The sequence below is a fragment of the Tiliqua scincoides genome, chromosome 1, assembly GCF_035046505.1.
Source record: "Tiliqua scincoides isolate rTilSci1 chromosome 1, rTilSci1.hap2, whole genome shotgun sequence".
In the NCBI taxonomy this organism is placed as follows: domain Eukaryota; kingdom Metazoa; phylum Chordata; class Lepidosauria; order Squamata; family Scincidae; genus Tiliqua; species Tiliqua scincoides.
Window position 1 is genome coordinate 45281107 of NC_089821.1, and position 18051 is coordinate 45299157.

At 43.8% G+C, this 18051-nt stretch overlaps 2 protein-coding genes across 5 annotated transcripts in view; both read left to right on the plus strand.

The window, feature by feature from the left end:
• Positions 1-286: 286 nt before the first annotated feature.
• PTH (parathyroid hormone) lies at positions 287-2850 on the plus strand. The gene is made up of 2 exons (XM_066611771.1): positions 287-372; positions 2586-2850. The coding sequence occupies exons 1-2, from the start codon at positions 287-289 to the stop codon at positions 2848-2850; spliced, it is 351 nt and encodes a 116-aa protein (XP_066467868.1).
• An 8797-nt stretch (positions 2851-11647) lies between these two features.
• Positions 11648-18051, plus strand: part of BTBD10 (BTB domain containing 10) — a 39629-nt gene continuing 33225 nt past the window's right edge. Inside the window, exon 1 of one of the 4 annotated variants that reach the window (XM_066631494.1) lies at positions 11648-11729. The gene's annotated coding sequence lies outside the window, so the exon portion shown is untranslated. The remainder of the gene's footprint in view (positions 11730-18051) is intronic. The other 3 variants (XM_066631491.1, XM_066631492.1, XM_066631493.1) reach the window with 3 other exon arrangements.

The window sequence follows — 18051 nt, forward strand, 5'->3', positions numbered from 1 at the left end:
AAGGAAAGGGCAGCCTTGCTTTGTACAAGGCCTTTTATAGGTCTTGAGCTATTGCAAGTCCTTCATTCATTCATGTAAGTTCATCTTTAATACATTCATTTATATAAACATATGTAAATTTATTCAAATTTTAAATATAAATTAATTCTTTTTTTCCCCTGGCCCCCAACACAGTGTCAGAGAGACGATGTGGCCATCCTGTCAAAAACTTTGGACACCCCTGGACTAACCCAATGCAATCATAAAAATACAGATTGACAATTTTCTTTCATCCTTTCTAGTTATCATGACTTCAACCAGAGACATGGCTAAAACTGCAATCATTCTATATGTAGTGTGTTTCTTCGCAAATTCTGATGGAAAAGCCGTGATGTAAGTAGAATTGATTGCTCATCGCTTTTTAGGAGGTTGGAAGTAGTAACAAATAGTACAATGTATCTGAATCTCTATCATTTTGCTGCTTCTCTAATTTCTGACCGAAAGTACTATGAATAAAATGTTGGCAATATTAAGCAAAAAACAAGAACTACTCAAATGCCTTGCCCCCTCCTCTGGATTAGCCAACAGTTTAATCCTAACTATGTTTATTTCTCATAGAATCTGCACAGTTTAGATCACCAGAAATTCAATCACATATCGCCCATTATGCTACTATAACTAAGCATAAGGACATGAAATTGAAACAATAATATTCACTCCTTGTTTACCTTTGCCTCTATTTCCCCTCCCTGTCCCTGCTTTTCTTTTAAGATTCTAGGCCTCTAATGGCAAATTTGACTTTTCATTCATTCATTCACCATGCACATGGCACTATATATATAACAAATAAGAATGATAATATGGAGATAAATGGAAATATAGTCAGAGGCCCACATACCTTTTTGCCACAATTCCTGTCATGCCATTGGGTTTCCCTTGATAACTCTTTCCCCTTTCTAAATCAGATACATTACAGAATGAATGTTGTTTAAATTAAGTACGCTACAGAAGCCTAGCCTGAGATTGTGACCCTGTTCTAATGTGGCAATCCTATACAATTATACCTAGGTGTAAGCCCCATTGAACTCAGTGAGGCTTACTTCCAAGTAGTCATGCATAGGATTGGGCTGTCAATCTTCCCCAGTGTAAGCCCCCTCCTGCCTTCTTCATAGAGACATGTTTTATTAAATCAAGTCATTTTTTTATGTCATTTTTTTTATGTCACTAAGGATAATTCTGACAGCTCTCTCAGTTGCAGGAGAAAAAAATCTTCAAAATGTATGCCACTGTGTGAATGGTAGAGCAGCCAGAACAAAGGCTTTATGGCCTTTCTCTGTCACCCACAATTTCTGCATTATCTGTAGTCTGCACACCCATTCTGCACCTTTACTGGCAGACAGTATGATAGTAGGGTCTCTGAGAGGAATTTTCTCAGGGGGTAAAAAGTTTCTTTTGGGTCCCTTTGCAAAGGGGGAGGGTGAAACAGAGCAGGGGAGGGTGGTGACAGGTGAGCAAAATGGGGACAGGGAGGGGCAAAACAGGGTGGGGGGAAGGTGGAGACAACTGGAAAAGTCTTTGGAGCTCAGGTCTACCCACTCGTGTGCCATTGGCAGCTAGATACAGTATTATGGAAAACCAAACACACTCCTAAGTCTCTCTAAAATCTTTTAAATAGAGCAAATCATGCAGAAAATTAGTATCATCATATTTAGGCTCACACTAGAATGGCAAGTGTTTTGTGCATACCAAAACTTGTGTCTGCAGCAGCTGTAGTATTGCAACTGTGTCCCTGAGCTCCTACACACTCCTTCATGGTAAGCAGATCCACAAGCCAAAGAGCTACTGTAGCAGGCCAGTTTCCTCCCAGATTTGATACTTTGTTAAGGAGTGTCATGTATGCATTCCTGGACCCAGCATATATGGCTTGCCAGTAGCTGCAGCTGCACCCTTGTGGCAGTGTTCCCAGCATCCCATGCAGGCAACAAGTCTGAGTAGATAGGAAAATGTAAGATCCCAGGAAAATGTAAGATCCCAAGAAATTTCTAGGCCCCTTCCTTTGGCTCCTGGGCCTTGGTACAAATTACCCCCTTTACCCCCCCTCTCCTAGGCCCTGTATGATAGAGGAAACAAATACAATAGAGAACAAGGCTCCTATGCCCTAAGTAGGGCAGGGAGATTTATCAGGTGCAAACTTTCCCTCACAAGCCCCTGCTTTGATTTTGGGTGCAACTACAAGTGATATTTTGAAAATATTTTACAGTGACATTATAAATCAGTACATTTTCTATGCATGTGGGGAAGCATTTAGCCTATCTCTTTTGCCACCATTATAATCATACTTAGTTTATTTTTTAAAAAAAATCCAAGGTAAATATAAGCCCCCAAAGTGAAATCTGCCTTTATCTTATACAACTGAACAGGTTTTGTTTTTTTAAAAAAATACATTTTATCCCATCCATCCACTGATGAGGATGACTACACCAAAAAATGCATCTTATTGTTCACTGATGACAACTTTTCTGTAGGTGCATATACAAAGTTATAGAATTAAAGGCTGGGTTATTTTGAGTTTATTTTAAGCCCCTCCCCTTCCCTTTGCTTGACAGGAAGAGGTCTGTGAGTGAAATGCAGATTATGCACAATTTGGGGGAGCATCTGCATTCCGCAGACAGGCAAAATTGGCTCCTGGAGAAACTGCAGACCGTGCACCATGACGCTCAGCCTGCTGAAGCCGCCGCAGTGGATGCAAAGCCCCGTGAGGCCCGAAGTTGGAGAGTGCTGCCTGATCACCTGCAGGCCAAGATGCAGAAGAAGCCAAAGAATTGGAACAAAGGTTACAGGGATATCACCGTTAAAACAAAACCCCAGTGAGAGAGCCATAGTGTTGTCTTTCCAATTAAGTGAATACAGTAGTGAGCAATTAGGGCATTTTGTTATTTATTATTTATAAGACAATGGCGTTTGAAGGGCATGTCCGTGTAACACACCTAGCTTGAGATTGGATGAGCTTATGCCACACATCCTGTTTCCATTGTTCACCTATGGTGGAGACTTTGGCCCACAGTTTCCTCAATGGATCACATGAGTGATAGGGTTGACTGCAAGACTATTTAATAAAAGCCAACATTATTGGCTTCCTGCTTTTGTGGTGGGTGGGGGGTAAGAACCTTCCTACATTTCCTACACCTCTTATTGGATGCTATAACTACTGAACCTGACACATGGGTAGCTGCTCCAAGGACATGCCCAAATAAGGTGACAAAAGGCCAACTCCCACATTATGGGAGTGCTACCTGTCTCCTGATTAGGGGCCAAATTCTATTCCGTTTTCCAGAGCTGGTGCAGCTGTGCCAATGGGGTATACACTGTATTTTGTGGTGGGGAGGCAGTCACAGAGGCCTCCTCAAGGTATGGGAACATTTGTTCCCTTACCTCAGGGCTGCATTGTGGCTGCACCAGTGCTGGAAAGTTGGATAGGATTGGGCCGTATATCACTTATTTTGGCCTTCAGAAGAAGGTACCACAGACAAGGCAAGTGGTAGCAGCTGCAAACTGATCCTAGCATGTACACTCCCCCTCTGGCAAAGTTAGCAGGTGCCAGGACAAATTCACAGCTGCCTGTTGTTTTGATTGCTGAAAGAAGGCAATAAGTTACCTTCACTTTGCAGCTAGGAAAGACAGTGGCATGGATTGGTGAGACATTCACTTCCCCTCATAGCTGGATGTGAGTACCAAAACTATCCCTAAGCTGCAGTTCCTGACTTGCCCTCTGGAAGATGGCAGCTTTCTTCAGTCAGTCAAGATAAGCAATGGCAGCAGTCACAGGTCACAGTTGCATTTATTCATTAACTGCCCAATCTTATCCCCCACATTTGGTGCCAATGCAGCTGCGCTTGTGGAGCACATGCTGCATCTAGTGGTGGTGATGGGGAATCAGGATGCCTACCAGAGGTAAGTAAAAATACTTTTTACTTACCTCTGCTTAGACACCCTGATGGCCTATGGGGAGCCTTCTCCTCTCCTTTGAAGAGAGAAATGAGATGGGATGGCTAAAAATGGGGAATAATATCCAGCATGCACAGTTGCTACTGAGATCCTCCCCATCTGGCCCTCTCCCTGCCCCTGCTCTCCCTGACTTGGAATGTCCCCCAAACCTTTCCCACCCCAACTCAGTGAGTTGGTGCCTGTGGAGTCTCCCAGAGTTACTGCCGTGTATGTTGCACCTCTTGTCATTTGCAACAGCAGCCTGGCAGTGTGTGACAGCAGCCCAGCTTTCATGCTGCCATAAAGAAACTTGTGCCTCTGGAATTCTAGTTCTTGCAGTGCAAGGCCCCAATTGAGGTTTAAGATAGTAATATGGATCAGCCCTGAAAAACATGATAATATAGAAACAGACATTTGGAATTGCTCCTCCTTCAATATGCTGCCATGGTGACGTCTGAGTATCTGTGTAAACCAGCCATTTTCAACCACTGTGCCATGGCACATTGGTGTGCAATGAGTGGTCCACAGGTGTGCCTCAAGAATTTGGGGGAAGGTGATTCATTAATAGGGCCAAGGGGGATGTGAGCCCCCCACTGGCAGCATGGTGTGTCTTGTTCAATTGTTAAAAACCTGATGGTGTGCCTAGACAATTGTAGTGCCTTGTCGGTGTGCCATGAGATGAAGAAGGTTGAAAATCGCTGGTGTAAACTGAAAATGGCCATAATTCACAAACTACAAATATGGAGTAATACTACAAATGTACCAAAAATGTCAGTAATTCTGTATTACTCACTCTGAAATGTGGCTTGTAGATTGCCACCAATGTAAACTATTGACTGTTGATCGTTGACTAATACTGTACTGTGTATGTATGACCATGTATTTGAACGTTTCTAGAGAACTTTTGATGATTTTCTATGCTGAGACAAGCAGAAGTGCTATTATCTAACTAACTGCTTTCGAAAGAGACATGTGAGGTGCAGAAAACTAAGATTCTTGGATAAGGTCAACCTGGATAAATGTACACAACAGAACTAAGTAGGAAGAAGGGTGGTGTGTTCTAAGATCCACAGAGTACACTAGTCTGAAAAATAATTTAAGGTCATAGGCTTAAATACCAACTTTGAATTTATCAATGATTTCATAGAGCCATTGTGATCACATGGAAAGAGACTGAACTTCACTCCCTCTTCCCAACGAACTCTGGGAATTGTATTTAAAGGGGGATAAGGAGCCACTTACAGAGATGTCCCAGCACCACACAAAACTACAATTCCCAGAATTCCTTGGGGAAGTCATGCAGTTAAACTGGTATAAAACATATACCAGCGCACATCAGAGCACATTGTACAGAACTTGAAAGGAAATGTGCCTGGAATCAGAACTTTACACCTTGATATTAAGGATATTTCATTGGAAGGCCCACTCATTACTCTACACATGCTTTTGTATAAAATCATAGCTTGAAGCTGCAATCCTATGCGTGCTTGCTTGGCAATCGGTTCATTTGAACTCAGTGTGACTTCTGAGGAATCATGCATTGGATTGGGCTGCACAATACACTAAAAATAAGCTATGATGAACAGTTGAGGTCATACCTAGTCAGCTTCCAAAATTTGCTCAATAGTAAGGATGCAGGTGACAAAATATCTGGGACAGAGCCTATTAACCTGTGGGTATATTATCATATATAAAATGAGAAACAGTTACAACAGAAATAACATACTGGAATATTTGATTGAGAACAGTATTAGCAACATACAAGCACACACACAGGCACATATGCATGCACTCGAAATTAGGAAATTGATGGAAAGAGATCTGTGTGGGGTGGGCAATGACTTTCTGGTTAATATCAAGTTTAAGGATGATCAGATGCACAAGTACTCTGGGTAATCTAGTTCTGTCTGAGCAGTCCTACCTCCCTGTGTTAATTTTTCCTTAGGTTTGGCACCTCATGAATTTGAGAAAAGTTGGTTAATAAACAATAAAGTCAAAATATGCACCCCATGCTTTGGACTAACAAGGTATTTGCCCAAGCGTGAGCTGGGAACTATTATATCTGGACAGGAAGGGAAATTCTGCCTTCATTAAAGTCAATGGCAACACTTTTACTGAGGAGCAGAATAGCACCTTGTGCCTTTACTAGTGTAATAGACATGATCCTGCACACACACACACTAAAGCAGACTATTGGACCTGAAGAGAACAACACTGCATGCAGTAGCATTCCATGTAGGAGCAGGGTCCTGAGATGAGATAAGGTGTGTTTGTAGGGACTAAGACCTTAATGTGCACTTTCTATTTATTCTTTTGTTGTATGTTCATGTCTAACTTACAAAAATGCAACTTTATTCCTTTATATCTCTGTCTTGCTTATGCATTGTCAAATAAAATGGACCAAAAGCTCTTGGACCATAGTAGTTGAGAAGCATAAACCCTTGGTCTGTCTGGTGTTATTTACAGTATATGGACACTAAATTAAATTTCCATTTAATTTAGGGTGGTGGAGCCATTGTATTTTAGCGCAAAACAATACCACAACACAATACATTGGCATCCTTCAGTCTTGGAAGACTATGGTATCGTGCTCTGAAAAGTGGTTCTGGAGCAGAGTGTCCTCTCCAGTGTGCGAAGCCTGGGTAAAGTAGATATGGAGGATAGACTGTTACCCATGCAGCAAATTCCCCCTCTCCACGTTGCTGAAATGGTCCAATGGAAAGGCAGAAGCCAATACAGTTGGTTCCAGCGGCGTCGCAGGAGTTGCCAGAACGTGACTGTGTTCAGCCATGAACTGCTTCAGGGACTCCGGCTCCGGATTTTGCCTCGAGGTTGACTCCTGAAGCCTTTTCCATAACTGGATGTAGCCACAAGGCAGTGGAGGTTTGGGATCAGAATTTTCCTTCTCTCAGATGAGCTGCCTTCCCAGGCTCTCGAGTCCCATCTACCCAGTGGCTGTTTAGTCGCCTCTTACTACAAGTACAGCCAAAGGGAGGGCCTATTCTTATCCCCAGCCCCCAGGGGAGCACATTCACAACATTCATTCACAACACAATATAACTTTGCTAACCTGGAACTACCAGGGGCTATGAAGAAAATTCTGAGAGGTCTAGCTCTGCCTGTAGCATGTGAAAGAAGAGGGAAAGTAAATACAGAAAGCAGGTTTGCTCATTTAACACCTTCAGTGCTCAATTGCCCACTGGAGCTGAAAAGCGTGCTTTGCTGGCCCCAATGGATTCAACCAGTCTGGATTCAACCAGGCCATTTAGTCAACCACTTTGGGATTTGCCCTCCATCTGATCTTCTGATGTCTGTAGTTCATGAAAATGTTGCACATGAAATGACGAATGGTTCCTGTTACTTAAATTCCTGAATAGTACATAGTTGGAAGTATTGTCTTCTGATGCTCATAATTTCACTGGAAGCAGTTTGCTAGAAACAATACAGGCATTAGGTTGCCTGGGAAAAGCTCTGCACTGGGGCCACGATCCACTTTGTGATGACACACTGTGTGCTGCCACTGCCACCAGTACTGAGGGTTCCAAAGATGGCCTAGCCAGGTAGAGCCTCCGCCAGTGCCCAACCTGACTAACCACTGACATGATGACTGGCCAAAAAGCAGATGTATAGCAATACTGCTGTGCTTTAATAAGTATCACATTACAGATAAACACCTGGACACATGGATGACGGGAAGAGGGGGGTAAAGGATTGTTCTGACAGGAACACTTAGATTCTGACTGAGAAATTATAAGTATGCAGGTGGAGAGAGGCTAGTGTCTACTGTCTTTGCTCACTGCAGTGCATCCTGACCTAGCCATACCGGATTTGATTACGTGATGAATGTAACTGAAAATGGAATGGCCTGGATTTTAACAATCACTTTGTGTAGCTTTTTACAAAGACAAAAAAAAACACAAAAATCAGAAATTTCTTAGCAGTACAGCCACTAGAGAACGCTGTTAGAGCTTATAAAATCAAAAGTTCTTGCAAGGATTTTATTCTCATCCTAATACTGTATACCAGTTTTTCCCAAACATTTTAGCACCAGGACTCTCTTTTTAGAATGACAATCTGTCTGGGACCCACTGGAAGTGATGTCATTAACTTGGGAGTGATGTCATGGTCAAAGGTGACATCATTAGGCAGGAAAATTTTTAACAGCCCCATATGACAAAATAAAATCAAATTATTAAATTAAAAGTTTACAATTATAAGTTTCAAAATTTATTTAAAATAAAGAAGAACCCTTCTAACCCTCCCAAGAAGCTGCTGGTCTGTTTAAGCCATTTCTGCCCAACGTTGCATATATGCAACAGGGACCAAATGTGTACACCTGTGGACCAGGCAAAAATGGGTTTTTTAAAAATCCCAAACATCCCAAAGGCAGCAATCCTATCCACACTTACCTGAGAATAAGCCCCATTGACTATCATTGTTAAAAGTATATACATGTAACTTGTTAAAAGTACAGATCTGTCACTTTTCCCCAAATGCAGTCACATTCCATGGTTGCACCAAGTCTAATATATTAAAAATAAAGTACACATTGAAATGAATGAGGACTCACTTGAAATTGGCTCACATCCCACCTACCTGGTCCTGGTCCACAATCTGAAAAACAATGCTATATCCTATGTCAGTGGATCATAAGACTGAATTTTTCAAATAATGTAGAGAGACACAGGGACCATCATAAAATACATTTTCAGCTAACCAACCCTGGAAGAAACTGGCCAGCAGTGGTAGCATGAGGAAATCTGTACATGCAAAAAGGAATAGCAATTTTCCATTCTGCCCTATATAGGGTTTCCTGTCCTAAACCCATAGAAACTACAATTAACTTCAGACTCAGGCTGCATCCTATTCATGCTCAACTGGAAGTAAGTTCCATTGAACTCAATGGAATATACTTCTGAGTAGATATGCCTATGATTGCACTGTCAGAATTGGCCCAGCAGCTTACAAAAGGCATTAGGCATATGTACATATTGTATTTTAAATATCCATCTGTGCTTTAACTGGCTATTTGTTCTGGATTTCTCTGATTTAGGCCCAAATCTTAACTAACTTTCCAGCACTGGCATAGCAGTGTGAATGGGACGAGTGCTGCATCCTGCAGTTGAGTGGCACTCATGGAGGCCTCCTCAAAGTAAGGGAATGTTTGTTCCTTTACCTTGGAGCTGCATCGCCCTTATGTCAGTGCTGGAAAGTGGGTTAGGATTGAGCCCTTAGCCTGATATCTTCCTGGCATTAGTAAAATATAGACCCCCTATTCTTGCTTGTGGCTTCCCTGTTGGTTCCATAATTGATATTTGATTGTCAATTCCCTATGATTGACAGGCTTTGCTGGGTCTGTAAAAGTGCTATTCTGACCCAATGTAATGAGAGGGGGGTAAGGTTAGTTGTGCTGCTGGGACTGGGGGAGAAATCCTTGCTGCATGTGTGTACATTTTGACTCCTGGACAGACTTCCAGAGTGGAACCAGTATGCATGTTGGGGACTTACCATATCTGGATTGTAAGCAGCTTGGGGGCAGGGACCTGTTTTTTTTTCACTCTGTGTGAAAAGCACTCTGCACACTGAGATTTACGTGTGACTGGGCTATAAGAGCACAATCCTAGGCATGTCTACTCAGAAGTAAGTCCCATTTTAGTCAATTGGGCTTACTTCCAGGAAAGTGTGGATAGGATTGTAGCCTAACTCAATGCTTTTGTTCTTTTAAAAATGTTCTTTTTACAAAACTATGAGTGTTGGGAGTGCCAGGGTACAACCTGCATATGAGGTGTGAGGAATTTCCAGAGAAATTTCCCAGTTACCCCATAGATTCTCCCCCCCCCCGTGTATATGGGGATCTATGGGGTAAACTGGGAGATTTCCTTGGAAATTCCTGAAATTGTGCCTGCATTTTTCTCTCTTCCACACACACTTCTTATATAGTGTGTGTGAGAGTGAGAGACAATTAGAGGACAGGTCCTCTCATGGATTGAGAACTGGTTGGAGGCCAGGAAGCAGACAGTGGGTGTCAATGGGCAATTTTCACAATGGAGAGAGGTGAAAAGCGGTGTGCCCCAAGGATCTGTCCTGGGACCGGTGCTTTTCAACCTCTTCATAAATGACCTGGAGACAGGGTTGAGCAGTGAGGTGGCTAAGTTTGCAGACGACACCAAACTTTTCTGAGTGGTGAAGACCAGAAGTGATTGTGAGGAGCTCCAGAAGGATCTCTCCAGACTGGCAGAATGGGCAGCAAAATGGCAGATGCGCTTCAATGTCAGTAAGTGTAAAGTCATGCACATTGGGGCAAAAAATCAAAACTTTAGATATAGGCTGATGGGTTCTGAGCTGTCTGTGACAGATCAGGAGAGAGATCTTGGGGTGGTGGTGGACAGGTCGATGAAAGTGTCGACCCAATGTGCGGTGGCAGTGAAGAAGGCCAATTCTATGCTTGGGATCATTAGAAAGGGTATTGAGAACAAAACGGCTAGTATTATAATGCCGTTGTACAAATCTATGGTAAGGCCACACCTGGAGTATTGTGTCCAGTTCTGGTTGCCGCATCTCAAAAAAGACATAGTGGAAATGGAAAAGGTGCAAAAGAGAGCGACTAAGATGATTACGGGGCTGGGGTACCTTCCTTATGAGGAAAGGCTATGGCGTTTGGGCCTCTTCAGCCTAGAAAAGAGACGCCTGAGGGGGGACATGATTGAGACATACAAAATTATGCAGGGGATGGACAGAGTGGATAGGGAGATGCTCTTTACACTCTCACATAATACCAGAACCAGGGGACATCCACTAAAATTGAGTGTTGGGCGGGTTAGGAAAGACAAAAGAAAATATTTCTTTACTCAGCATGTGGTCGGTCTGTGGAACTCCTTGCCACAGGATGTGGTGCTGGCATCTAGCCTAGACACCTTTAAAAGGGGATTGGACAAGTTTCTGGAGGAAAAATCCATTATGGGGTGCAAGCCATGATGTGTATGTGCAACCTCCTGATTTTAGAAATGGGTTCTGTCAGAATGCCAGATGCAAGGGAGGGCACCAGGATGAGGTCTCTTGTTATCTGGTGTGCTCCCTGGGGCATTTGGTGGGCCGCTGTGAGATACAGGAAGCTGGACTAGATGGGCCTGATCCAGTGGGGCTGTTCTTATGTTAGGCACAAGTCCTTCCTTTTTTGCGTTCACAGCCCAATCCTATGCATGTCTACTCAGAACTAAGTCCTATTACGATTAGTGGGGCTTACTCCTAGGTAAGTGTGTTTAGGATTGCATCCTCAGATGGCCTCTGGGCTTGTGGGAGCCACTTACAGCCCAATCCTATGCATGTCCACTCAGAAGTAAGTCCCCTTACAGCCGGTTGGGCTTACTCCCAGGTAAGCGTAGAGAGGACGGCAGCCTTTCCCCCTTGCGCCTGTGCGGCGAGAAGAGGCGACGCAGCCCACGCGAGATGCAGGGGGCGGGCGGAGCGCGAGCGAGGGCGGCAGAGGGAAGGCCGCCGCCGCTGCCTGACAACCCCTAGCCCGCCTTCCGCTTGACCCAGACCGGCTGGTTGGCGTTGGGAGTCAAGCCTCCGGTGAGGTAAGTCCCTCTCCCTCCTCCTCCAAGTATCGCGAGATTTCACGCTGGTTGCTCGCGAGAGCTGGAGCGGACGGTTGGACGGGCCTAGCAGTTGCTACCACCGGTGGGGGAGGGGGAGGGAGGAGCGAGCGAGCGAGCAGTGCGCGGTGGCGCGTGAGGTGGTCGCAGCGCGGACGTTGGGCGCAGCAGGTGAGGAGCGCGTCGCTCTGAGCTGCGAGGCTCGCCCGGGGGGAGGGGGCGAGAAGATAGGTTTCCTCCTGGGGGGGTCCTCTGCTCCCTGACTGTGGGGCTGCTGGGGGCCCTCGGTCAGGTGCTGTGACGGCTCTGGGGCTGGTGACAGTCGTCCCTCCATAGCCACGGGAGGGTGCGGGACTCCCCAAGGGCTTGGGCTGGTGGGGAGCGGGGGGGGGAGGGTCCCGGGGTCTGTAGGGCTCGGAGGCGCGCTGGAGGGCAGCAGGCTACAGGGCCAAACTGAGCACAGGCATCTTTAGAGCCAACGTTGCGTAAACGCAACAGGGACCAAAGGTGTGCCCCTGCGGGCTGGGCAGAAATGGAATAGGGATTCTAGCAGGGAGGTGCAGTGGGTGGGGAGGCAGGTGAGGGAGAGCCTCCCTATGGGAGTCTTTCGAAAAGCGGTACCGCCGTGGGGGGTGCCCAAACACCCACAACCGCCAGGGTTGTGGGTGCTTGGGCACCCCCCATGGCGGTACTGCCTTTCGAAGGACTCCCATAGGGAGGCTCTCCCTCATCTGCCTCCCCACTCACTGCATCTGGGTTGTGGGTGCTTGGGCACCCCCCATGGCGGTACCGCTTTTTGAAGGACTCCCATATGGAGGCTCTGCCTAACCTGCCTCCCCACCTACTGCATCAGGGTTGTGGGTGCTTGGGCATTCCCCATGGCGGTACCGCTTTTCGAAGGACTCCCATAGGGAGGCTCTGCCTCATCTGGCTCCCCACCCACTGCATCTGGGTTGTGGGTGCTTGGGCACCCCCCACGGCGGTACCGCTTTTTGAAGGACTCCCATATGGAGGCTCTGCCTCATCTGCCTCCCCACCCACTGCACCTCCCTGGATTCTACTGGACAGTGTCACCCACTCCAATTATGCTACTCATGATGACAACGTCCTGTTACCTCCGCGCACCCGGCAGCGCCACTCACCATTGGAAAGTTGGTGATGCTCAAGTGCCTTGTTGTGAGGAACATCCTTACCCCCTGTTAACCATGTCCTGCCATTCCCAAAGGGGGGGGCAGGGTGACCAGACACCCTCTTTTTCCAGAACATGTCTTTTTTTTTTTTTAGCCTAGAACTCAAACATCTTCCCTGGCAGCACATGGCCTTATAATTAATAAATGATGCGTAACGTAGTTTTAAATTTAATAATAATATAGTGTGTTTTGGATGAACTTCAGAAATTAGTGATAGATGGGGGTCTGGAGTGCTGTGTCCATAGGGTCAGGAAACGTCAGACACAACTTAATGAATGAACAACCACAATATAGTGTTTAACCACATGGGGTCCATATACATGAGTGTTTATAGCTTTTGTTTTGTCATGTCCTACATTTTTCCTGAATGTCCTATGTTTTGGGGTGCCTTGTCCTCTTTTGCAGTTAGGACATCTGGTTAGGACACCTGAAAGGGGGAGAGTGTAAGATGATGCGTTTCCTGGTGACACTGCAAAGCAAGGATAGCCAAACCTTGGCTTTTGAGCTGTATGTAATGATATCTTTGATATCTAATGTGTGCCTCTCAGAAATATGTTAACTGAGTTCCTTTTTGCATCACAAATAATATAAAAGTTAAATAAGACATTTTCAAGCTTTATAATTATTAGCTGGAATAAAGTGAGACTATACTGGATTAAAACATGTTTAATTAGCATGGTGAGTAAATTTAAGAATTTAAACGGTTCTTAAATATTACGGCTCTGAAACACTTTTCTTTCAGCTCTCAAGCATCCGAAGTTTAATTTTATGTGACCCAATCCTAACCCATTTTCCAGGACTGATATAAGGGCAGTGCAGCTCCCAGGTAAGGGAACAAACATTCCCTTACTTTGAGGAGGCCTCTGAGTGCCACCCAACTGCAGGATGCAGCACACGTTCCACTAGCACAGCTATGCCAGTGCTGGAAAGTGGGTTAGGATTTTGCCCTATGACGTTAAGCAAGTTTGGCCAACCTTGCTGTATAGCTTGGAATATACTGTTTCCGCAAGCATTCCTGGAGTTGATAAAATGGAGATGCTGTTAATAAATAGTAACAGTGCAATATATGGGGTTTAATCAGAAGGTTGGACTGGTCCAACATTTTAAGCTGAATAATGCAGCTTGATGGGAAAGTTTGCTACTGTGCTGTGTTCCTGGCCTACACAGGTTTGATCATTTGGGGGGGGGGGGAGTTGAGAGCTGTGCTGCTCTGGAAGTAGTTTATTCTGACATTTGGTGTCTAGAGAAAATCGATATCATGGAGCCAGTTCTATAATTTTTCAAACTTGAGAAGGTGAGCTGTGATACTTGTGTTGTAAATCATTTATATTGTAATGTAAGTTCTGTTGTGATGAAGGCTGAATAACCTCTTATAGGTGAATATAGTAAGGCCCAGCAGTTGTTGTATCTTATATCACTCAGTAATTTGCAGTATTTCCCGTTTCTTTAGTGTTCCTTCCTTGTAACTCATATTGTTAGTGTGTTTATCTGTTTTTGGTTATTTTGAAGAATATTTTCTAAATAATACCTTTGATTCCGCACCACAATATTTTATTAATAAATGTTCGGACAGAAATGGAACAGTACTTTTCCAGTAGATAATTGGCCAAGTTGCTGTCTAACTTGAGATATTTTGTTTGGTTATTTTATTTTTACAATGTAAAATGTTGTCAGACATGCCAAGATGTGTCAGTTTCAGCATTAAATACTGAGAAATTAGAATCCTTTTTAGATTGGACAGTTTTGAAGGATGTGTAACAATTAAAGGCTCTTCAGAATAACCTATTGAATCACTATAAATAATTAGTAGATTATACAATATACAGTATTGTAAGATTCTAGTTTGATGCATTCTATGATTTCCCAATTATTCCTCCAGTAACACTACTATTAACACAGGGCGCAATCCTAACCCACTTTCCAGCACTGATGTAAGAATAATACAACTTCAAGATAAGAGAACAAACGTTGCCTTACCTTGAGGAGGCCCCCATGACTGCCCCCTAGCTGCAGGATGCAGCACATGCCCCACTGGTACAGCTATGCCAGTGCTGGAAAGTTGGTTAGGATTGCACCCACGTATCATAACATATAACATTATAACATAACATAGAACAGTAGTTTCACTTTTAAGAGGCTTAAATCCAGTTGGAATGTGGCATATATTTAAGAGAGCTGTTGTAATTATGTAACAATCAGGAATATGAGCATGATTCTTAGAGATATGTAAATAAAAGCAAGTACAGTTGACCCGAGTATTGTATGTGATTGTCAATCGCTGATTGACTTGTACGAATACAAGTAAACACACTTCCCTCTCCCCCAAAAAAGACAGAGGAAAAACAATAATAGTGAATTCTGCCCACTATTTGACATACTCTGCTTATACCCCAGAAAGAGCCTGAAATGGGAGAAAGGATATAGTGGAAATGGAAAAGGTGCAGAAGAGAGCAACCAAAATGATTACTGGGCTGGGGCACCTCTCTGAAGCGGAAAGGCTTCAGCATTTGGGGCTCTTCAGTCTAGAAAAGAGGCGCCTGAGGGGGGACATGACTGAGACATACAAAATTATGCAGTGGATGGATAGAGTAGATGGAGAGATGTACTTTTCCCTCTCACATAACACCAGAACTAGGGGACATCCACTAAGAGTTGGGAGAGTTAGGTCTGAAAAAAGAAAATATTTCTTTACCCAGTGTGTAATTAGTCTGTGGAACTCCTTGCCACAGGAAGTAGACAAATTTCTGGAGAAAAAGTTCATCACAGGTTACATAATGAACCTGTACTTGATGTACATGATGTACCTACCGTACATGATAGGTATGTGCAAGCTTCTGGTTTTAGAGGTAGGCTATCTCAGATTGCTAGATGCAGGGGAGGGCACCAGGACTCAGATCGTGTCTTGTTGTCTTGTGTGCGTCCTGAAGCATTTGGTGGGCCACTGTGAGATACAGGAAGCTGGACTAAATGGACCTTTGGCCTGATTCAGTGAGGCTCTTCTTATGTTCTTATGAGAATGAAGCTGCTGTTCCCTCAATTTTCTCAGTTCCTGCATGCCTTTTATCTGTACTGTGCTTTTAGTTCTTAAAGAGACAGCACATATTTCTTGAATTTAAGGGAATTTCAACTATACAGGATTTTGGCTTCATATGCTGATCTCAAACATAACCCTCATGTCACATGTGAGTCAGCTGTATGTTCTTAACTAATTTTTGCCTGAATGTAATCAGCTGTTATAGTGAGTAAACTTATCAGGTGTAACAGTTTTGGTGATACTGCATATGTTCATGATTCATCACCTAAACAAATTCCTGTCATGCTATTAAACATTGTTAAATTTTCTGTTAAAGCAAGCAGTAGTTCAGCTATTAAATTTCTACTTTGGGAAAGTTAAAACGGATACTTGTAATGTGACTTCAACTGTGACAGAGAATTTTTTAGTTTGGTTAATAGAAAATTCAAATGAACAGAAGATGCTAGCTCTTAAACCAGGGGTGTCAGACATCATGCTGTGGGTCAGATACAGCCCTTGGAAGCTTTTTATTTGGCCCTTGTGATAACCGGCCTTTCTCAGCACCACCATCAGCTGCTCTGGCCTGCAGAGTGATGACTTTGCAGAAGTGGTGCTGCTGAAAGGGCGGCCTTCATGATCATTGGGCACTCCCATATCTTGAAAGTATGGGGGGCGTTTCCATGGATCTCGTATCTGTGGAATCACTTTTCTGCAGATTGGCTCTGTTGCACCCCTGCATGCATACCCCTCTGCCCCCCTCACCTCCAGAGGGGCCTCTGAGCTCAGCAGAGGCCTAGGATGTCCATCCCTGGCCTCTGCCAAGCTCGGACTTTAATGCCTTGTAAGGCATTCAAAATGTCACTTCCAGTTTCTTCGTGAAGCCGGAAGTCATGTGTTTTGAGCCTTAGTGCTCAGCTTGGCAGAGGCCAGGGACAGATGTCCTTGGTCTCTGCTAAGCTTAGAGGCCCCTCTGGAGGCAAAGGTGTCCCCCCACCTGGAACCACAGGGATTGTCGTTTGCCCATATCTGTGGTTTCAGCTATCTGTGGAGGGGTTCTAGTATGGATAAGCACATTGTTCTCAGGAACTCGTTAGCTGCAAATAGAAGAAAAATATTAAACACTGATAATACAGGTGTGTCCCCTTATCCATAAAGGGGACACACCTGTATTATCAGTGTTTAATATTTTTCTTCTATTTGCAGCTAACGAGTTCCTGAGAACAACGTGCTTATTTTTGGTCATTGCCTGCTTAATTATGTATCTTCCAGCCCTCAGCAGATACCATGAATGCTATTTGGCCTGTTGTTTGAAACAAGTTAGGCACCTCTGTTTAAACCGTTAATGTTGAAAGCAAAATTCATGGGAATACTAACTGTATGGGAAGGGTGATGTGGGAGGGCTAGGGTTAGGAGAACTGGAAAAAATTGTTTTTGAAGTGAGGTAGACAGGAAGAAGACAATGGATTAGAGCAGCTAGGTGCTCCTTCAAGTATCTTCCTGTGTTTTTTAAAATCAGTATAAAATGTTAATTGGCACCCAGAACCTGGGGATTAATTTGTGATTTAAACAACCTAAAACACCTGCTTTCGTTCAGTTATGGGTTGATTTACATAGCACTATCATGCACATAGTGCTTGACAGAATTTCATAAGCAAAAAAAAAAGCCAAGCTCCTGTATGTCTTTTGTCCAAATTCAGTCTTGGGGAGCATAAAACCAGGAATGTATAGACATACAATAGTCATTCAAGTCATGAGAGGGAAGGATGTGGAGGAAAAAATTGTCACAAAAATTTTCTGATCAGTAAGGGGAGAACTGACTAAGAAGAGCTTCAAGAACGCAAACATTAATTATGTTAATTAAACATTAACATTAACAACTGCAAACATTAATTATGTTTAATTTGGGTTCTGAGCCACTGTGCTTGTAGTGTTGGTGAACTTTGAACCCATGGTGTCACACTTAAATTGGACCAAAGTTGACACAGCAGAAGTAAACAGCCTGTTTTCATCAGTTTGGAGGCTAAGGAAATGACAGATCCACTTGAAATGTCCTAAAACCCAGGCTGATTCTTATAAACATTTTATTTATTCCCCTGTGCTAGAGAGCTACATTTTCTAATGGGTGTGGTACTTGCCACTATTGATTTGTTTAGGTGTTTGTGTTTTCGAGTTGGATAAAGCAAAAATGTACATAGAGATCAGACTGGTAGCTTAAATGATAGTATTTAGATACCTGATGTTCCCATTGCTAGAGCTTTGCAAAGCCTTCTCTCCAGAAATTCAGATTTTG